Raw genomic sequence first — 15,261 nt, 5'->3', positions numbered from 1 at the left:
GTCCGATCCCAATTGAATCAAGGCCAGTCCATTGGTCTGGCGTTGGTCTCCTATCAGTCTATAGATAGGAAGTGTTTTCCTATATTTCATTGTCAGGCATACACACATGTAAAATACTCCCTCTTCTAAATATAAGTCTTTTTAAAGATTTCACTACTTTATAGTGTAGATAAACTCCTTTTGCTTCATATGTACTTCCTCCGTTCCTAAATACAAGTCTTTTAAGAGATTTTACTAGGGGTCTACATACGAAGCAAAATGAGTGAATCTACACTTTAAAGTATGTCTATACACATACGTATTTTAAAGTATGTCTATACACATACGTATGTAGTCCACTAATAAAACCTCTAAAAAGACTTATATTTCGGATCAGAGGGAGTAATCCATAGTGGAATCTCTAGAAAGACTTGTATTTAGGAACGGAGGGAGTACATCCCTATGAACGTGCATTATTTGTTTTAGAATTTAAAACTTCAGAATGTGATTGGTTTGATTTTTGCCACACACACCAAAAAAAAACAAGCTCCATGGAGCTCGTCCTAGAACCAGTTTTTTCACAGATCTCAGACTGATTAAAACTCTGTTGGAAATAAGAACTGAAGTTCAGACAACATCCACATGCATAAAGTGCAACCTATACATCCTGCAACATCTCGAAAGGATCAAACAAACTATGGAATTCACAAACAGTGCAATTTATACCAAGATGCCAACGATAAAACGACCACCAGGCACGAGCACCAACACAAGCGACAAGTTGGCAAAGCGTTCTGCGAGGCCCTGCGGTGCACATAAAGTTTGCCAGCAAGTTCAGGCCATGGTTACCTGTGCGACGACTAGATTAGGCGAAGCGTTGCCCCTTGATAAATATTTCTGGCCTACAGAAGCTTTGAAGCATCTGGCAGAACTCCTCAGCCTTGCTTTCAGCAACTGAGCAATGGAAAGATATGGTGATCTTTTCTAGCACTGTTGCCCAATGGAATAACCGTTTCATAAGAGCAGCTTCATGTTCAGTTCCTCTTAAATTGAGGATCCGTACTTCTCGGAGGCAATACAGCGCGAGTTCCTTGGTTTTCCAGTTTGGTGGCTGATCACAAACACAACCTGATGGGCACCCAGTTTGTGCCTGCAATGGGAGCATGTCAGCCCAATTAATAAGATCTGCCGAAATAATTGAATGCCATGAAATAAGAATGATGGAGCTGGAAATTCCAAGATCGGCTGAATATTTAAGGTGTGTGTTTTACAAATTTACAAAAGAATACCACCTGGAAATTAGTTTGAAGTCGACCAACCGCAGAGTATATGATTGTTGTACTCAAATAGAAAGTCAAATAAAGAACATTATTCTAATTTTATAGACAGTTGTGCCTTTTTTCTTGAACAAAGAAAGGTATTGTCCTATCGATAAGCTGTATCAAATGACATCTTAAATTGACCTTAGACCATTGGTACTGATGCAACCTTTAGAAACAAATGCGCCAAACATAGTACCTAAATCCTGAAAATGCTCGTTGGGAGATAAATGCCAGGGGAGGATGGTATCCTCACCGCAGGTGACTGCGATTCATGCAGAACCAATATCAAAACGCACGTATAATTTGCATACACATACGCAAATATTATAGTATAAGAGCCGTATAGCATCCATGCAGTAATTGCGTTTGACTGTTCAGCCCACACATCCAGCTAACCACACATTAAGTTCGACGCGCTCCTCAACAGCTCTACCCAGTAGCCACTCATCGCTCCGTCTATTTTCTCTCTCATTCCCCTTCTCTGCTCACAAAACCTCACACTTCTCTCCGCTCTGTTTGCCACAGTTAATTCATCCCCCTTTTCCATGTGTTTGCCCATGTCCTTCTCAAGCTCCTCAGCCCCTCGATCGCATTGATATGGATGAAGTGGCGCCACTCCCGCTGATCCGGTGCCCGGAATGCAACATGTTGTATGTGCTGTCGTCCGTCTCCGGCACAGTCAAAAACCCAGGAAGGCCACTTCTACAAATGCAAGCGCCAGGATGTAAGTATCCTCACCCAAGTTTCCATCATCAATCTGCGTGCTTTGCATGCTCTCAATCCACCTGAATTGAAGAACGATGTGGAGCCTTTCTCACTGGACATCCCGCACCAGCTGGCGACAGTGTTGATTAGCGCCTAATCCATCATACGTAACTTGTCTTTCAAAGTTTTACTACCTTGATCATTTACCAACGTAGCCCCCCCCCCCCCCCCCACACACACACACACACGGAAAATCTGCCTTGGCTGCGACCAAGCAGAAACAGTTCATAAATCCCTAGAAGGTCGTGTTAGACCATATAATCGTGCAACTACCTAGGAGTACTTATTAATCATCAGCTGTGGGCAATCACGTTGCACTTAATTGAGTCAGTTTCCATTTTTAGAACATAAGTGCTGGTGGGCAACTGTCATGTTGCTGATGAATCACGAGGACGACAAATTACGCGTATCCCACCTTGCATCCAACCACATCAATGCATGCTCCGATGCACCACACCACGGCTGCTCCCCAATAACCACGCTTCATAACTCGTTCATTTAGAAAAAAAGCAGGTTATTAGCACCAGCTCACACGCGCACAGGTCATTAAAATCAACAAGAGCCCCAAGGTGCCCATCCCGTGAGACCTGTTCTCACAGAAGTGCTCACCCAGCCATCCAATGATCCACTGCCTGTGCAACTCACCCCCTTGCATCCTCTCCTCCATATCTCACGGCCTTTCTACAACCAGACCGGAGAAAACAAAATCCGTGTGACAACCTAGTGCCCAGTTGAACCAGCAGCTCCAAGGAGCTTCTGTTCCGACCAGCGATTCCTTCGGGACTGGATCAAAGCAAGATACATGGAGCTACTCAAGGGATACTAATGTGCTAGAGAAATAAACTTAAAAGAACGATTTGAATTGCTAACTTTTCTGCCATAGGCAAACGTACTCCATGGCACTCTTTCTCCGGACAGAGGCAGCACGAGGTTGACTAAGGGGCTATGGCGCCGAGACTGTGATAGCACAGGATCATGTCTACAGCTGGTGATCATATGCAACCTACCCACACACATAACTGGGCCATATCACTCTGCCATAATGATATCTGACACACGTATGGCGTATTTAGCTTCCATATCGGGATATTACGAGTGCATATTTGAGTGCTGTTGAGATAATCACTATAATAAACCCGAATCACAAAGCAATAACCAACGTGCGCGATTCTATCCTTGCCTGGCACCATGTCCCTAAGATCCAGGTCCCCTAAATCTAACTATTTTATCAAGATTGAGGCTGACATGCAATGACTCTAGTCACATTCACATCATTGCCTTATATGTCAACCAAGAGCTGCTGCAATCCCCTCCAATTCCGACAGTTCCTCCCCGGAAGCAGCTACCTCTTCACCTTTGGGTCAATAGCTCCTGTGCGACACCTTTGAGGTGAATTGGAAGGAGTGAGACGTCTTTCGTCCGAATTGCCTTGGTGCGACACTTTTGAGCGAGGAAATAGCCCAGACACGACATGGCCCTTAATCTGAACTGATGCCCTCATTAGCTGTTAGGGGCTGGACCCACAACTTATCCACGTAAGCGTGGGCCCTACTTGGCGATGCATCTAGTTACGGGCCCCACTAGTCAGTGCATTAGGTGAAACGTGTCCCCGTGCCTGTCCGAACGGGTACCCCTATCTAAACCTGTGTTGCTCCCTCCTCTTCGTTCCCGGCGGTGAGCCGGCGGCGGCGGCAGAGCTTTTGTTCTGGGTGACAGCGACGGCAAAGCTTTCGGTCTCGGCGACGGCGGCGGTTGTGGTGAGTGAATCCGGAACCCTGTCACGTTCTCCTCCGTGTCAGAGTTAGATCTCACCGCATCGCCTCTGTTTCCCTCTGTTTTTGGTCAATTTGATCCAGAGTTGGGTGGGGGGAGGAGGGGGGGCTGACCGCGATGGAGCCGCCAGAGACAACAACATCCTTTCCAACCTATGTGATTTGTGCCTCGTATGCTTCCGCTAGCTCACCTCACACTGCCCCGCCATTGACAAACAGGCGTGGTGGTGCTCGGACGTTCGAATTCACTGTGGAATTTCTTCCTTCTAAGGCGAAGCTAGGTGATGGTAGCATGTGGGACATAAAGAGAGATACAATTGTGAAGTGGGAGATTGATTTTGCAGAGATTGAACCACAAGACCTACAGAGCATGGAAGAAAAGGCCGTGAAGAATGTGGTGGAAGAAAATGGGCAAGCAACTAAAGCAGCTGATCGATTTGAAGCAGCAAGCAAGTATGATGGCTGGAGCATTTTATTGTTGTGTCATTGCTATGGGTTTCTTGAGTGGCCCGGGTTTCTTTTACGTGATGTTCATCATGTTACAGTATATGTGGATTGCACAACCGTTTCCATCAGTTCAGACTTTTGGTTGCGTTGACTAGTGCATGAAGCTTAACATGGTATTAGAGCTCTAGGTTTTTTTTTCGCACGCGCAACTCGTGCTTTTTCCTCCTTCCCGACGCTCTTGCTGCAGCCTCTCTCGCCGACGCTTCCTCCCGCGTTGTGCTCGTGCTGCAGCCGCGTCTCCAGCTCGCCAGCTTTGGTCTACCGCCCCGCTCATGGAGGTGCACCAGCCGCGTCGCTCCAGATCGATTTCACGGCACCTGAAGCGCCCGGTTCCGCTTCAAGGTCACCGCATCGCTCCAAACCTCCAGATCGAGGCGGCTCCATCACGCTCACGGGAAGCTCGAAGTCGGTGGCGGCTGCTGCTGTGGATCGCGTCGCCGATCCTGTGTAGCCAGCCGCTGATCCACCGGCCCCCGCCAGCCGCCGCCTCCACCGGCCGCCGCCAGCCCCGATTGGATCTGCCTCTAGCAGCTTCAACTGCTGGTTGCCCCGCCCCAATCTCGCCAGAACGAGGCGCTCTGCACCTCGCCGTACTCCAGGGCGTGTTGTTTTGCACTCCCGATCGGATCTGGTTTTCTCTGATCTCTGATTCCTAAAAAAAATGTCTGATGCATTCGGCTACGTTGTTGTTCCTCGTTGTCCGGTGATCTTTGATGGCACTAACTACACCGAGTTCATTGGTTTCATGCGTATTCACATGCGTGGCATCCGTCTATGGGGTTTTCTTTCTGGCGAGGTTTGTTGTCCGCCATGTCCGGTTCCTCCCATGGCTCCTACTCCGCCGACCCCACCGGCTCTTCCTGCGGATGCTCCTCGGGCCGCAAAGGATGCGGCTAAGCTTGTTGATGAGGCCGTTGTGAGTGCTTATGATGAGAAGGTCTTGGCTTATGAGGAGGCTCTTCAGGTGTATCACGGTGCTCTGTCCGCTTACACCCAATGGCTTGATGATGATGCTCGTGCTGCAGCTGTTCTCACCTTCCTACTGCCTTTGAGATGTGGACTCGCCTTCGTCAGCGCTATGAGCCCTCTGATGATGCCTTATACCTCCCCGCGGTCCGTCAGGAGCATGCTCTTCAGCAGGGTGACTCTACTGTTGATGACTTCTATGCACAAAGTTCTGCTATCTGGCGCCAGCTCGATTCTCTCCGCATTGCTGGTTGTCGTACTTGCCCCTGTTGCCAGGCTGTCCAGGCCAACTTGGAGTTTCATCACGTCTACGAGTTCCTGTCTCGGCTCCGTAAGGAGTTTGAGCCCCGAGTGCTCAGTTGTTTGCTTGTGGCCGTATTTCTCTCATGGAGGCGCTTTCTGCGATTCGTGCTGAGGAGACTCGCTTACGTGGTGCTGGTTTGCTGGAGGTTCTCTCGGTGCTCGCTGCTCGGGCTACTTCTACGCCACCTGTTGCACCAACCCCTTCTCACTCGAGTGCTCCGTCGCTCTTGCCCACTCCTTCTGGAGGCTCAGGTCGCCCCCGTCCACATTGTGGCTACTGCAACAATGATGGTCATATTGAGTCCCACTGCTACACGAAGAAGAGACACTTGCGCCAGGCGCAATCATCATCTACAGAGACTTCGTCATCTACCTCGACAGCTTCAGCCATCGCGTTGACTGAGCAGGATATTCTGAGACTTAAAGCGTCTGCTTGCTGCTTCAGGTTCTTCCTCGACAGGTACTGCTGGTTTTATGACTGAGGCTTCCCGCACTGAGCAACCACCTTCTACACAGTCAGGACCGTCTCACGCACACTCTGGTTGGAATTGGCCTTCGCCGCCATGATATTATTTTTTTCTCTTCCGCTGCCATCATCCCTAATCTAGTGTGTGTTTTCTAGTTTTCTTTGTTTTCCGCTGCGTCCACCAAATCCGTTGATATTTTGTGTTTTCTCATGCCATGCGAGTCCACCATACCTTAGTCCGTCGGCCTTTTCTTTGGTCCTGATCCTTTCTGTGCAACTTTTGTGGCCTATTTGCCCTTGTTGTTTTCTATAGGATTTTCTGGATTTCTTTTGCATTGTCGATCTACGTCCATCGTGCCTTATCCGCCGAGCTTCTTTCGCCGACGGTTGTCGTGGACTATGATTTTCTGCACAATGCTTTATTCCTCTGATGTGCCATCTCTTTGGTGTCTTCCTCTGATGTGCCATCTTCTTTTGACAACCCATCTTCTCTTGATACTTATCTTGTATCTTCAAGTGATGCGGTGTCTACCTCTGATGTGCCATCTCTTCATTATCTCCTTCGGCGACTCAACAAGTTTTGAAGACTCTTCATGCTACGACGACACTCTCAAGACGCGGATTTGGATTATCATTTTTTTAGTATTACACTTCTTCAAATGCAATGCTATTGCATACGCTTTGCATTTGAGGGGGGTGTTCGGAAGTATTAGTATTAGTCTAGGAGTCCTTATTAATCTATGTTTACTTTCCTTGCACCTCAAGTCATGTGTAATATATATATGCCCCTTGGGCCTTCAATAAAGATAAGTTGCTTTCCTAACATGGTATGAGAGTTTAAGTCCTGGTTTTCACTATTTACTAAAAAATTGCTAGTAGCCTCCCTTTGTGTCCACGTAGAGGCATCTTGAGCCATACGTGAGTTTCACGCGTAGTCGCTCTCTTCCGGTTGCACGTGTTGACTTGTCATCCCCGTCACACGTGAGAGAGGGTGTTACAGTATATGTGGATTGTACAACCCTTTCCATCAGTTCGGACTTTTGGTTGCGTTGGCTAGTGCATGAAGCTTAACACATCAATCGCTAGAACTTGTTAGAGTTTCAGTTAGTGTGTCAAGCTAGTAGTTTTAGTTAGTCATGGATCATTTGTTAGCTCAATTTGAATTTGTGTGAAGCCAAACTTGCCTGAATTCTTGTAATGATATTCTCAGTTACAGTTCTATTTAGTCCATTGATTATTTGCTTCCCCTGATGAATAAAATGCAGGAATTGAATTCACAAAGTGCATCAATTCTTCAGTTAACAAAGTGTTCTTCAGTTAATCGAGGGGAAGGAGTGTAACGTTTCGGCGGAGCTGGGCCGGCCGGGCTCCTCGTTTTTGCGAGAAAGAAAGAGAAGGTCCAACAGGTGGGCCGAATTTAATTAAGCCCAAAAACGTCTGGCAGGCCTACTCAATTTGCACGGACCGTTGCTTCAGAACGCTGCCAAAAAAAAAGGTGCTAAAAAGACCAGCCAATGAAAGCGCAGCTCGCGGATCGCTGACGTAGCCCTACTGCCTGATCCAGACCGTCCATTCACGGTGATCCAATGGTCCGGACAAGTGCGGGGTTTTGATGGGGGTTTGAGGGGTTTTGAGAGGCTTTCAAGGGTTAGGGTTGAGCATAACTAATTCAAAAAAATAGAAAACTTGTGCCAATCATCGTTCTATGTGACTAACTCGATAGGAAAAATAAGAAACTTGGACTATGGAGTTTTTCATGAAAAAACCTTCACAAACTTGGCTATCACCAACGAGGTTGTAGGGTTTTCAAGGATTAGGGTTGAGCATAACTAATTCAAAAAAAATCAAAAAAATAGAAAACTTGTGCCAATCATCGTTCTATGTGACTAACTCGATAGAAAAATAAGAAACCTGGACTATGAAGTTTTTCATGAAAAACCTTCACAAAATTGACTATCAAGAACGAGGTTGTAGGGTTTTCAAACAACCCATTTCTAAGCAAGTTTTTTTCCACCATGTCTAAAACAGCCAAATCAATTTGAGTTGTTAGTATATGACAAAGTAAGAACATGTGCACTGGTTTTTCATTTTTTTGATTTTTTTTTCAATTTTTTATGCTCATTTCAAATTTGGTCAAACCTAAGTTTGACCAACATTTAAACAAGTTTCAAACATGAAAATGAAAAACCAAGCCTAGATCCTTCTTAGTCACTCCAAAATGAAGCTTTTATGAGGTTTTTGAAAGTTTCAAGTTCAACACCCAAAACCACTTGTCTTCACACATGAGTTTCAAATTAGCTCCAAAGGTAAGGTAAACAACCCATTTCTAAGCAAGCTTTTTTGTCCACCATGTCTAAAACAGCCAAATCAATTTGAGCTGTTAGTATATTACAAAGTAAGAACATGTGCATTGGTTTTCCAATTTTTTGATTTTTTTTTTGAATTTTTATGCTCATTTCAAACTGGGTCAAACCTAAGTTTTACCAACATTTAAACAAGTTTCAAACATGAAAATGAATTTGACAAGTGGTTTTGGGTGTGTAACATGATGTATAGGGTACTGATGTGTTGACAATTACATTTAGATGTGTTAGACAATTCCATATAAATGAATTGCATTACAAAAGATATTGAATTTACAAGTTTATAGCATTTTCTGGATTATTCAGTAAATAGAAAAGGTTTATTCATGCTCACGTGGGGGGCTGACCGGTCAATCTAACCCGTGGGCCAGGGATGTCAGTCTCACTAGTTAAATCCTCTAGTTATACGGTCAAATGTGTCGTACCCTAGCTATTTACACATCCAGATCTGCGTCACTCTCGCCCCCGGCGACCACCAAAACCACACAATCCAGCCCCGCCGCCGCAGACCAAGCGTCGCCGTACGACGATCATGAGGCCCGGATCTTCCAGCTTGCGCGGCGGCCATTCAAGCGACAGAAACCGCTCCGACAAGGATCGGAATGGTGCGAAGCGGCCGGCGCCCGACTCTTACCCGGAACGGGCGGCGCGGGTTGCTTCCGACGCTGCTCGGAAGCGCGGCGCGCGCAAGTACACGAACTAGGGGCTCGCACCGCTGCGTGCGTTCGATCGGCGCGAGGTGGAGGAATATGACCGCCTGGTGGCTCATCTGGCGCGGGTGGCGCGGGGAGCTCCGCCATTGCACGCGCACCGTTGCCGCCTCCGAAGAGGGAGGGGAAGGAGCATGGCTTGGTATCACGCCCCGGGCGCCTCGGCTTTCTGCCCGAAGACTACGTCGACGACGGCGACCTCGACGGCGTCATCGTCGAGATTATGGAGCGCACCAAGGACGAGCCGCGGCAGCTCGTCGCGCGTCGGCAGATGGAAGACGAGCTCAACGAGTTCCGCTTCCACCAAGCCATCAAGAAATCTCGCGCCGACAGGGGGTGGACCGCCTCCGACTCCGACTGAGCACCTCTGGGGCTCAGGTCAGCCCAATTTTGGAGATCTAACTAGGGGTAGGAGCTGCGGGATACCCGTGTAGAGTTATGTAATCGAAGTACTCCGTGTGGCTTTTGCTCCGACGAGCCCGCCATTAGAACTACCGGTACTACTCCGTGTGTAATCGAACCAAATTATCTGCTATGTTTGCTAAAATCTATCTATGTTGTTTGAATTCGGTCGATTTCGGTTGAATGATTGTAAATATGCTTGTCTGAATCGAAGCTCGCCAGGGTTGTCGTGCTTCATCGCCGAAGAAGAAGAGGGAGGATGCGCGCACAGGGGAAAACTATTTAACCGTAGTCGCCTCCATCTGGGTCCCACGCCGACGTGGATAAGCTGTGGGTCCCGCCCGGCTCCACCTAATCCTGACAGAGATTGTGCTTAAGGGCCATGTCGTGTCTGGGCTATTTGTGCGCAGAGAGATGTCGCAGCAGAGCTGTTCTTGCGAACGATGTCGCTTTGCAGCCAATTCGCAGGAAAAACGTCGCACATGAGCTATTGACCCCTTTACCTTTCCTATACCACCTCGCCCACCTCCGTCCCTAGTGGTCAGGGAGGGCGTATCATGGTGCACAGTACACCATGCCAAATTTTATTTTTCTTAATATTCTATGTATAACTTTGCAACACCCCAATTCTAAGTGAGAAACATGTATGGCTTATATTTGGGCACTGGCTCATTTCTGCTCAGGGTACGCCACTGCTGGCGACCTCCCCATCTTGCAACATCACCATCTCCTCCCTGTAAGAGCATCTCCAGCAGGGCCCCTAAATGGGATCCCTAAACAGTTTTTGGGGAGCTGGAAATGGGGTCTAACAGGGCCCCCAAAATGGGAAACCTATGATGTTACCAACACCTTGAGTAATATGCATTTTCTTTGGGAGATACATATGCCATATATTTGTCACATAATTTGGAGCAAAGCACCGGTATCAAATCAACACATAGAGTAGGGCAACTAGCAGTTAAAGCTTAGGCGTGCCAAGAAATAAATATGTGTACTAAGATATTATTAGATAAACAAAGTAAGGATAATATTACCACCGGATAGCCATGTGTGTCAAGAAGTTTAAGAGACAACTTTCTGACACCAACACACATGCTGAGGACATGGAATGAACTGGCTCCAAAGGAATGTCCATTTGCCACTATTTCCAGGGCCATGAATGCAATGTTTGGGTGTTTTGTAATGCCCTCCATCAAGTACTCATGGTTAGTAACTTCCTGCAGTGGAGCCATGGGAAGTCGCATAAAATGACATATATAAATGGAAAGGACACAAGCACCTTGTTTAGAAATTCAATAACAGACAACAAATGGTTCTTTTATGCTAGCAAGTCTGAGGTGATGAGCCATCATATGAATAACAAATATATTAGTGCAGTGGTGGAGGTCGTTTTTTTACGCTAGCAAGACCGACCTCATGTGCCATCTTAAATTACCAATATACTAGTGCAGCAGCAGTAGTTTGTAATCTCAACGCTAACTGATCAAAGGCAATAAAAATAACACTATCTCATGGGAATGAAGCTGCTAGGAAGGATAAAGGACGGAAAATGATCCTATGAGACCTGGTCTTTTCTATCATGAAATTAGACCCACCTTAGAATATGCCACGTGTCCACACCTATCTCAGCATACTGTTACTCTTTGTCTTCCCGATATCTCTAAACTGTACCACACAATACAGCAACTCTCCGTTAAGGAGCAGGATAGGCGAATGTGAGCCATGGCATGAGGCAGGGAACGTTTCATCCGAGTGAACGCCAAGATCTCAGTTCAACAATGAGGCCAAGACTACATGAGTTCTTGTCCAATTTACATCAAGTACTACGAGAGTTTTTGTCCAATTTACAAGTATATGACTACATGTGTGCTTGTGCAATTTACAATTATAGGACTACATGTGTGCTTGTCATTAGCATCCGGGAATGAACCAGGAAGGTCCATTCCATGACCACGGCACCACACTACTAGGAAAGTTGCAGTTTACTAGTATTGTGTAAGTGAACTCACCGGCAGATAGAAAAGTGTTAATTTGAGAATCCAGATAACCTCAAAGCGCCGTAGAAGCCTTGTACAATTACTATTGTACATCTTGTGCGACTCTTGTCCATATACAAAAAAAAGGTTGGTGCTCAGCCGTTCTAGATTTTCCATTTTAAGCTGGGTGTAGCTTGGATGATAATAATCCATCCACAGGAGGCATGTCAGCTGAGGGGCCAAGATGTTTGCAGACGGTTGATTACCTCTCGAACTATACGAAATGCAGGAGCTCACACTTAGAAATTGGAGTGCCGACGCCATAACAGTGAGCTGCTCCAAGCCACGCAGACTCATCAGCCTCGTTCGCAGTAGAGAGTCTGAACGAATGGTGAAGCTGCCCAGACCAAGGGGATTATCTGACCGAAGATCCCTCAGGTCTATTTCAAGGAGAGAATCGGAGTGGATTGCGAAGTTGCGCACACCCCAGGAATTATGAACGATGAGTCTCCGCAGGGATGGGCACCGTGGCCAGGAGACAGCGTCACCGAGCATTGACGGACCATGTAGCCGGACGCGATTCAGGAAGAGATTGGTGAGCCGGGCGAATACACCCGAAGACGGCACGGCGAGGCCGAGCCCGAGATGGCCTAGTTCGAGGCTGATTGACATGGCGTTCTCGAAGCAGGGCAGCTCGAATGCGCCTCCTTCGCCAGGCTCGTCCAACGAGGTGTTCTGCTCGGTGTTGATGAGAACCAGATGGCCGGAGAGGCGGCGCGCGGCAATTTGAAGCCAGGACACCATGGACTCCGGGGTGCCGTCAATGACGGCGACGTCGAGGAAGCGTAGGGCCGGCGCCTCATGGGCGGCGAGGGCGAGGCGTATGCGGTGGGGATCATTGTGGGGGAGAAAGTGGAGCTCCGGGAGCAGCGTCCAGAGGCGGCGCCAGCGGCGGGAGAGGACGCTGGTCCGCGCGGCGGCGGCGGCGTCGCGGACCAGGAGAAGGATGTTGATAAGGAGGTCGTCGGGAACCGCGCTGAGGCGGTCCTCGCTGCGGCCGTCGCCGCCGTCGGAACGCTTGGGTGGTCGCTTGGCGGCGATCTCCCCGTCGCGGTGCTCCATGGCGAAACGATCTAGTTGGAGATCTGGAAGCGGGGTGGGGTTGCCAACGCCATCGCCATGGCGGCCGATGGGGAGTGGGAAATCTGATTCCAAGGAGTGAGGAGTCGCCGCCGTTTCCCTTTTGGCGAGAGAGCGAGAGAGAGGAAGTTTGTGGCGTTGTGCTTGCGGGCTAGGTAAGAGAAATGGGCGGCCCACAAGTGTTATGATTGTGGGCTCTAGTGGGCTTCTAGGCCCGTTTACCATCAGGTCGGCCGGACCACAGGATCAACAATGGCGATCGATCGACTGTCTCATCGCCCAGAAACATGTAGCAGCAGCTTCACGCTAAGCGGCGTGCGGTGCAGCTCGGATTACACTCGGTCACTCGGACACGAGCGGTGTCACCACGTGGCGGCGACAGCTGCGAGACTCGTGCCACGTCCGTCGCCACGCGCCATGCCCGCGCTGCTTCGTTGCACCTTTATATCGGCCCCTTGCCACCCAGTGCCTTCCACCGTGCCATGAGCGCACTCCTCGCAACACCCACCAGAGCCCAGCCGTTTCTCCTTCTTCTTCACCGTCTCCGACCGAATCAGCTGCGTCCCCTCCCCACCACCAGAGCGCTAGCTTCGTTCGCCGCGTCGTCGCCAAGAGCACCGCCCGCTCGCCGGGGGACCAGAGCAATGGCGTCGCAGAAGTTCCCGCCGCAGCAGCAGGACTGCCAGCCCGGCAAGGAGCACGCCATGGACCCCCGCCCCGAGGCCATCATCAAGAACTACAAGTCGGCCAACAAGCTCCAGGTAAATCGGTTTTATTTACCACTGCTTGTCGATGGCCTTCCGTGCGTTCAGCTGCGGTTTGATTGATATGCGTGTTGATGTTGGGTGCGCGTGCAGGGCAAGGTGGCGCTGGTGACCGGCGGCGACTCGGGCATCGGGCGCGCGGTGTGCCTGTGCCTCGCGCTGGAGGGCGCGACGGTGAACTTCACGTACGTGAAGGGGCACGAGGACAAGGACGCGGAGGAGACCCTGCAGGCGCTCCGCGACATCAAGTCCCGCACCGGCGCCGGCGAGCCCAAGGCGCTCTCGGGCGACCTCGGGTACGAGGAGAACTGCCGCAGGGTGGTGGAGGAGGTGGCCAACGCGCACGGCGGCCGCGTGGACATCCTCGTGAACAACGCGGCCGAGCAGTACGTCCGCCCCTGCATCACCGAGATCACCGAGCAGGACCTGGAGCGCGTGTTCCGCACCAACATCTTCTCCTACTTCCTCATGACCAAGTTCGCCGTGAAGCACATGGGGCCCGGGTCCAGCATCATCAACACCACCTCCGTGAACGCGTACAAGGGCAACGCGACGCTGCTGGACTACACGGCCACCAAGGGCGCCATCGTGGCCTTCACCCGCGCGCTGTCGATGCAGCTGGCGGAGAAGGGGATCCGCGTCAACGGCGTGGCGCCGGGGCCCATCTGGACGCCCCTCATCCCGGCCTCCTTCCCGGAGGAGAAGGTGAAGCAGTTCGGGTCCGAGGTGCCCATGAAGCGCGCCGGGCAGCCCAGCGAGGTCGCGCCCAGCTTCGTCTTCCTTGCCAGCGAGCAGGACTCCTCCTACATCTCCGGCCAGATCCTCCACCCCAACGGTAAACCCTTCACCAGCACGTCGTTGGTTCTTCCCATCTTGGCCATGAAATTCATTGCAGCTAGGATCAATGTTAATCAATTGTTTTTTGCGTGTTAACGGGTTGCAGGTGGTACCATCGTCAATAGCTAGATCGAGGTTGGAGAAGCTCGGGAAGAACAGGGTGAAGTGTGCCCGTGGTGTGCGAGTCTGTAGTACGAGCAAGTGTGGCGTGTTAGTCTCGGAGTCAGCTGGTAGTGTTTTGTGTGGCAGTAGTACCGTTGTGTGTTCGGTAGGGACTTTTGGCGCTGGAGCCACGAGGGCAAGCGTCAAACGTTAAATAAAATAATGTAACGTGCATGCATTGCAAGTTGAACTATGGTCATACTCCCTCTATACCTAAATACAGAGACGAGCATGTGAAAGAACAATTTAATCGAACTCACTATTCTATTGATGACCAACAAATTTATTTATAAAGGGGAACAGGTGCCAGGGATGGGAGTCCCTAGAAAGAGCGGTTGCCAGGAGATGTTCCCGAACAAACGACGTGACGGTTTCCTGGAGAGGCTTCCGCACTGTGCGCTTCCTTACAACAAGGATTATCTCTAATTACAAAGTAATTAAATCCTAACACTCCCCTAATCCTTGATTGTTCTTGCAAATCATACTTTGGAATCATCTCCTTTAAAAACCCTGTGGAAAAAGTAAGAAATATATAATATGCCCTTCTGAAACCCAGTGAAAAAAATAAGGAAAAATATATCGTCCATGCTTGTATTGAAATTGCTTCATTGAAAACTTTGATCTTGTCTCACTAAAAACCTTAGGAGAAAAACCATCTGAAAAATCTCACAAAGAAAAAGAAAAAATAAGAAAAAAGATAATACAATATGTCAAGAAAAACTCCTTCTAAAATTCAATGGAAAAAATAACAAAGAAAAAGAAAAAATAAGAAAAAGGATATACAATATGTCATGGAAAACTCCTTCTAAAATCCAATGGAAAAAATA

General features: G+C 49.0%; 2 protein-coding genes across 2 annotated transcripts; one reads left to right on the top strand and one right to left on the bottom strand.

The window, feature by feature from the left end:
• Positions 1 to 455: 455 nt before the first annotated feature.
• Positions 456 to 12,777, bottom strand: LOC123424309 (putative F-box/FBD/LRR-repeat protein At5g56810). Its single transcript, XM_045107950.1, has 3 exons — positions 11,565 to 12,777; positions 10,590 to 10,772; positions 456 to 1,129 (listed from the first exon to the last, which is right to left on the bottom strand). The coding sequence occupies exons 1-3, from the start codon at positions 12,651 to 12,653 to the stop codon at positions 845 to 847; spliced, it is 1,557 nt and encodes a 518-aa protein (XP_044963885.1). The 5' UTR covers positions 12,654 to 12,777; the 3' UTR covers positions 456 to 844.
• Positions 12,778 to 13,148: 371 nt separating this feature from the next.
• On the top strand, positions 13,149 to 14,652 carry LOC123424293 (glucose and ribitol dehydrogenase homolog). The gene is made up of 3 exons (XM_045107949.1): positions 13,149 to 13,432; positions 13,529 to 14,270; positions 14,379 to 14,652. The coding sequence occupies exons 1-3, from the start codon at positions 13,154 to 13,156 to the stop codon at positions 14,399 to 14,401; spliced, it is 1,044 nt and encodes a 347-aa protein (XP_044963884.1). The 5' UTR covers positions 13,149 to 13,153; the 3' UTR covers positions 14,402 to 14,652.
• Positions 14,653 to 15,261: the final 609 nt, after the last annotated feature.

Source organism: Hordeum vulgare, chromosome 1H (genome assembly GCF_904849725.1).
Source record: "Hordeum vulgare subsp. vulgare chromosome 1H, MorexV3_pseudomolecules_assembly, whole genome shotgun sequence".
Classification (NCBI taxonomy): domain Eukaryota; kingdom Viridiplantae; phylum Streptophyta; class Magnoliopsida; order Poales; family Poaceae; genus Hordeum; species Hordeum vulgare.
Note: the sequence above shows the minus strand (reverse complement) of the source record. Positions and strands in the feature narration are given on the sequence as shown.

Bases quoted from the DNA above. Each gene is read 5' to 3' on its own strand.
- LOC123424309 (XM_045107950.1), bottom strand. From the start codon at position 12,653: ATGGAGCACCGCGACGGGGAGATCGCCGCCAAGCGACCACCCAAGCGT. The intron at 10,773-11,564 runs GTGAGTTCACTT...GCTCCACTGCAG, and splicing joins TAACACTTTTCTATCTGCCG to GAAGTTACTAACCATGAGTA. The intron at 1,130-10,589 runs GTAATATTATCC...CTCCCATTGCAG, and splicing joins ACACACATGGCTATCCGGTG to GCACAAACTGGGTGCCCATC.
- LOC123424293 (XM_045107949.1), top strand. From the start codon at position 13,154: ATGAGCGCACTCCTCGCAACACCCACCAGAGCCCAGCCGTTTCTCCTT. The intron at 13,433-13,528 runs GTAAATCGGTTT...GTGCGCGTGCAG, and splicing joins AGTCGGCCAACAAGCTCCAG to GGCAAGGTGGCGCTGGTGAC. The intron at 14,271-14,378 runs GTAAACCCTTCA...AACGGGTTGCAG, and splicing joins CCAGATCCTCCACCCCAACG to GTGGTACCATCGTCAATAGC.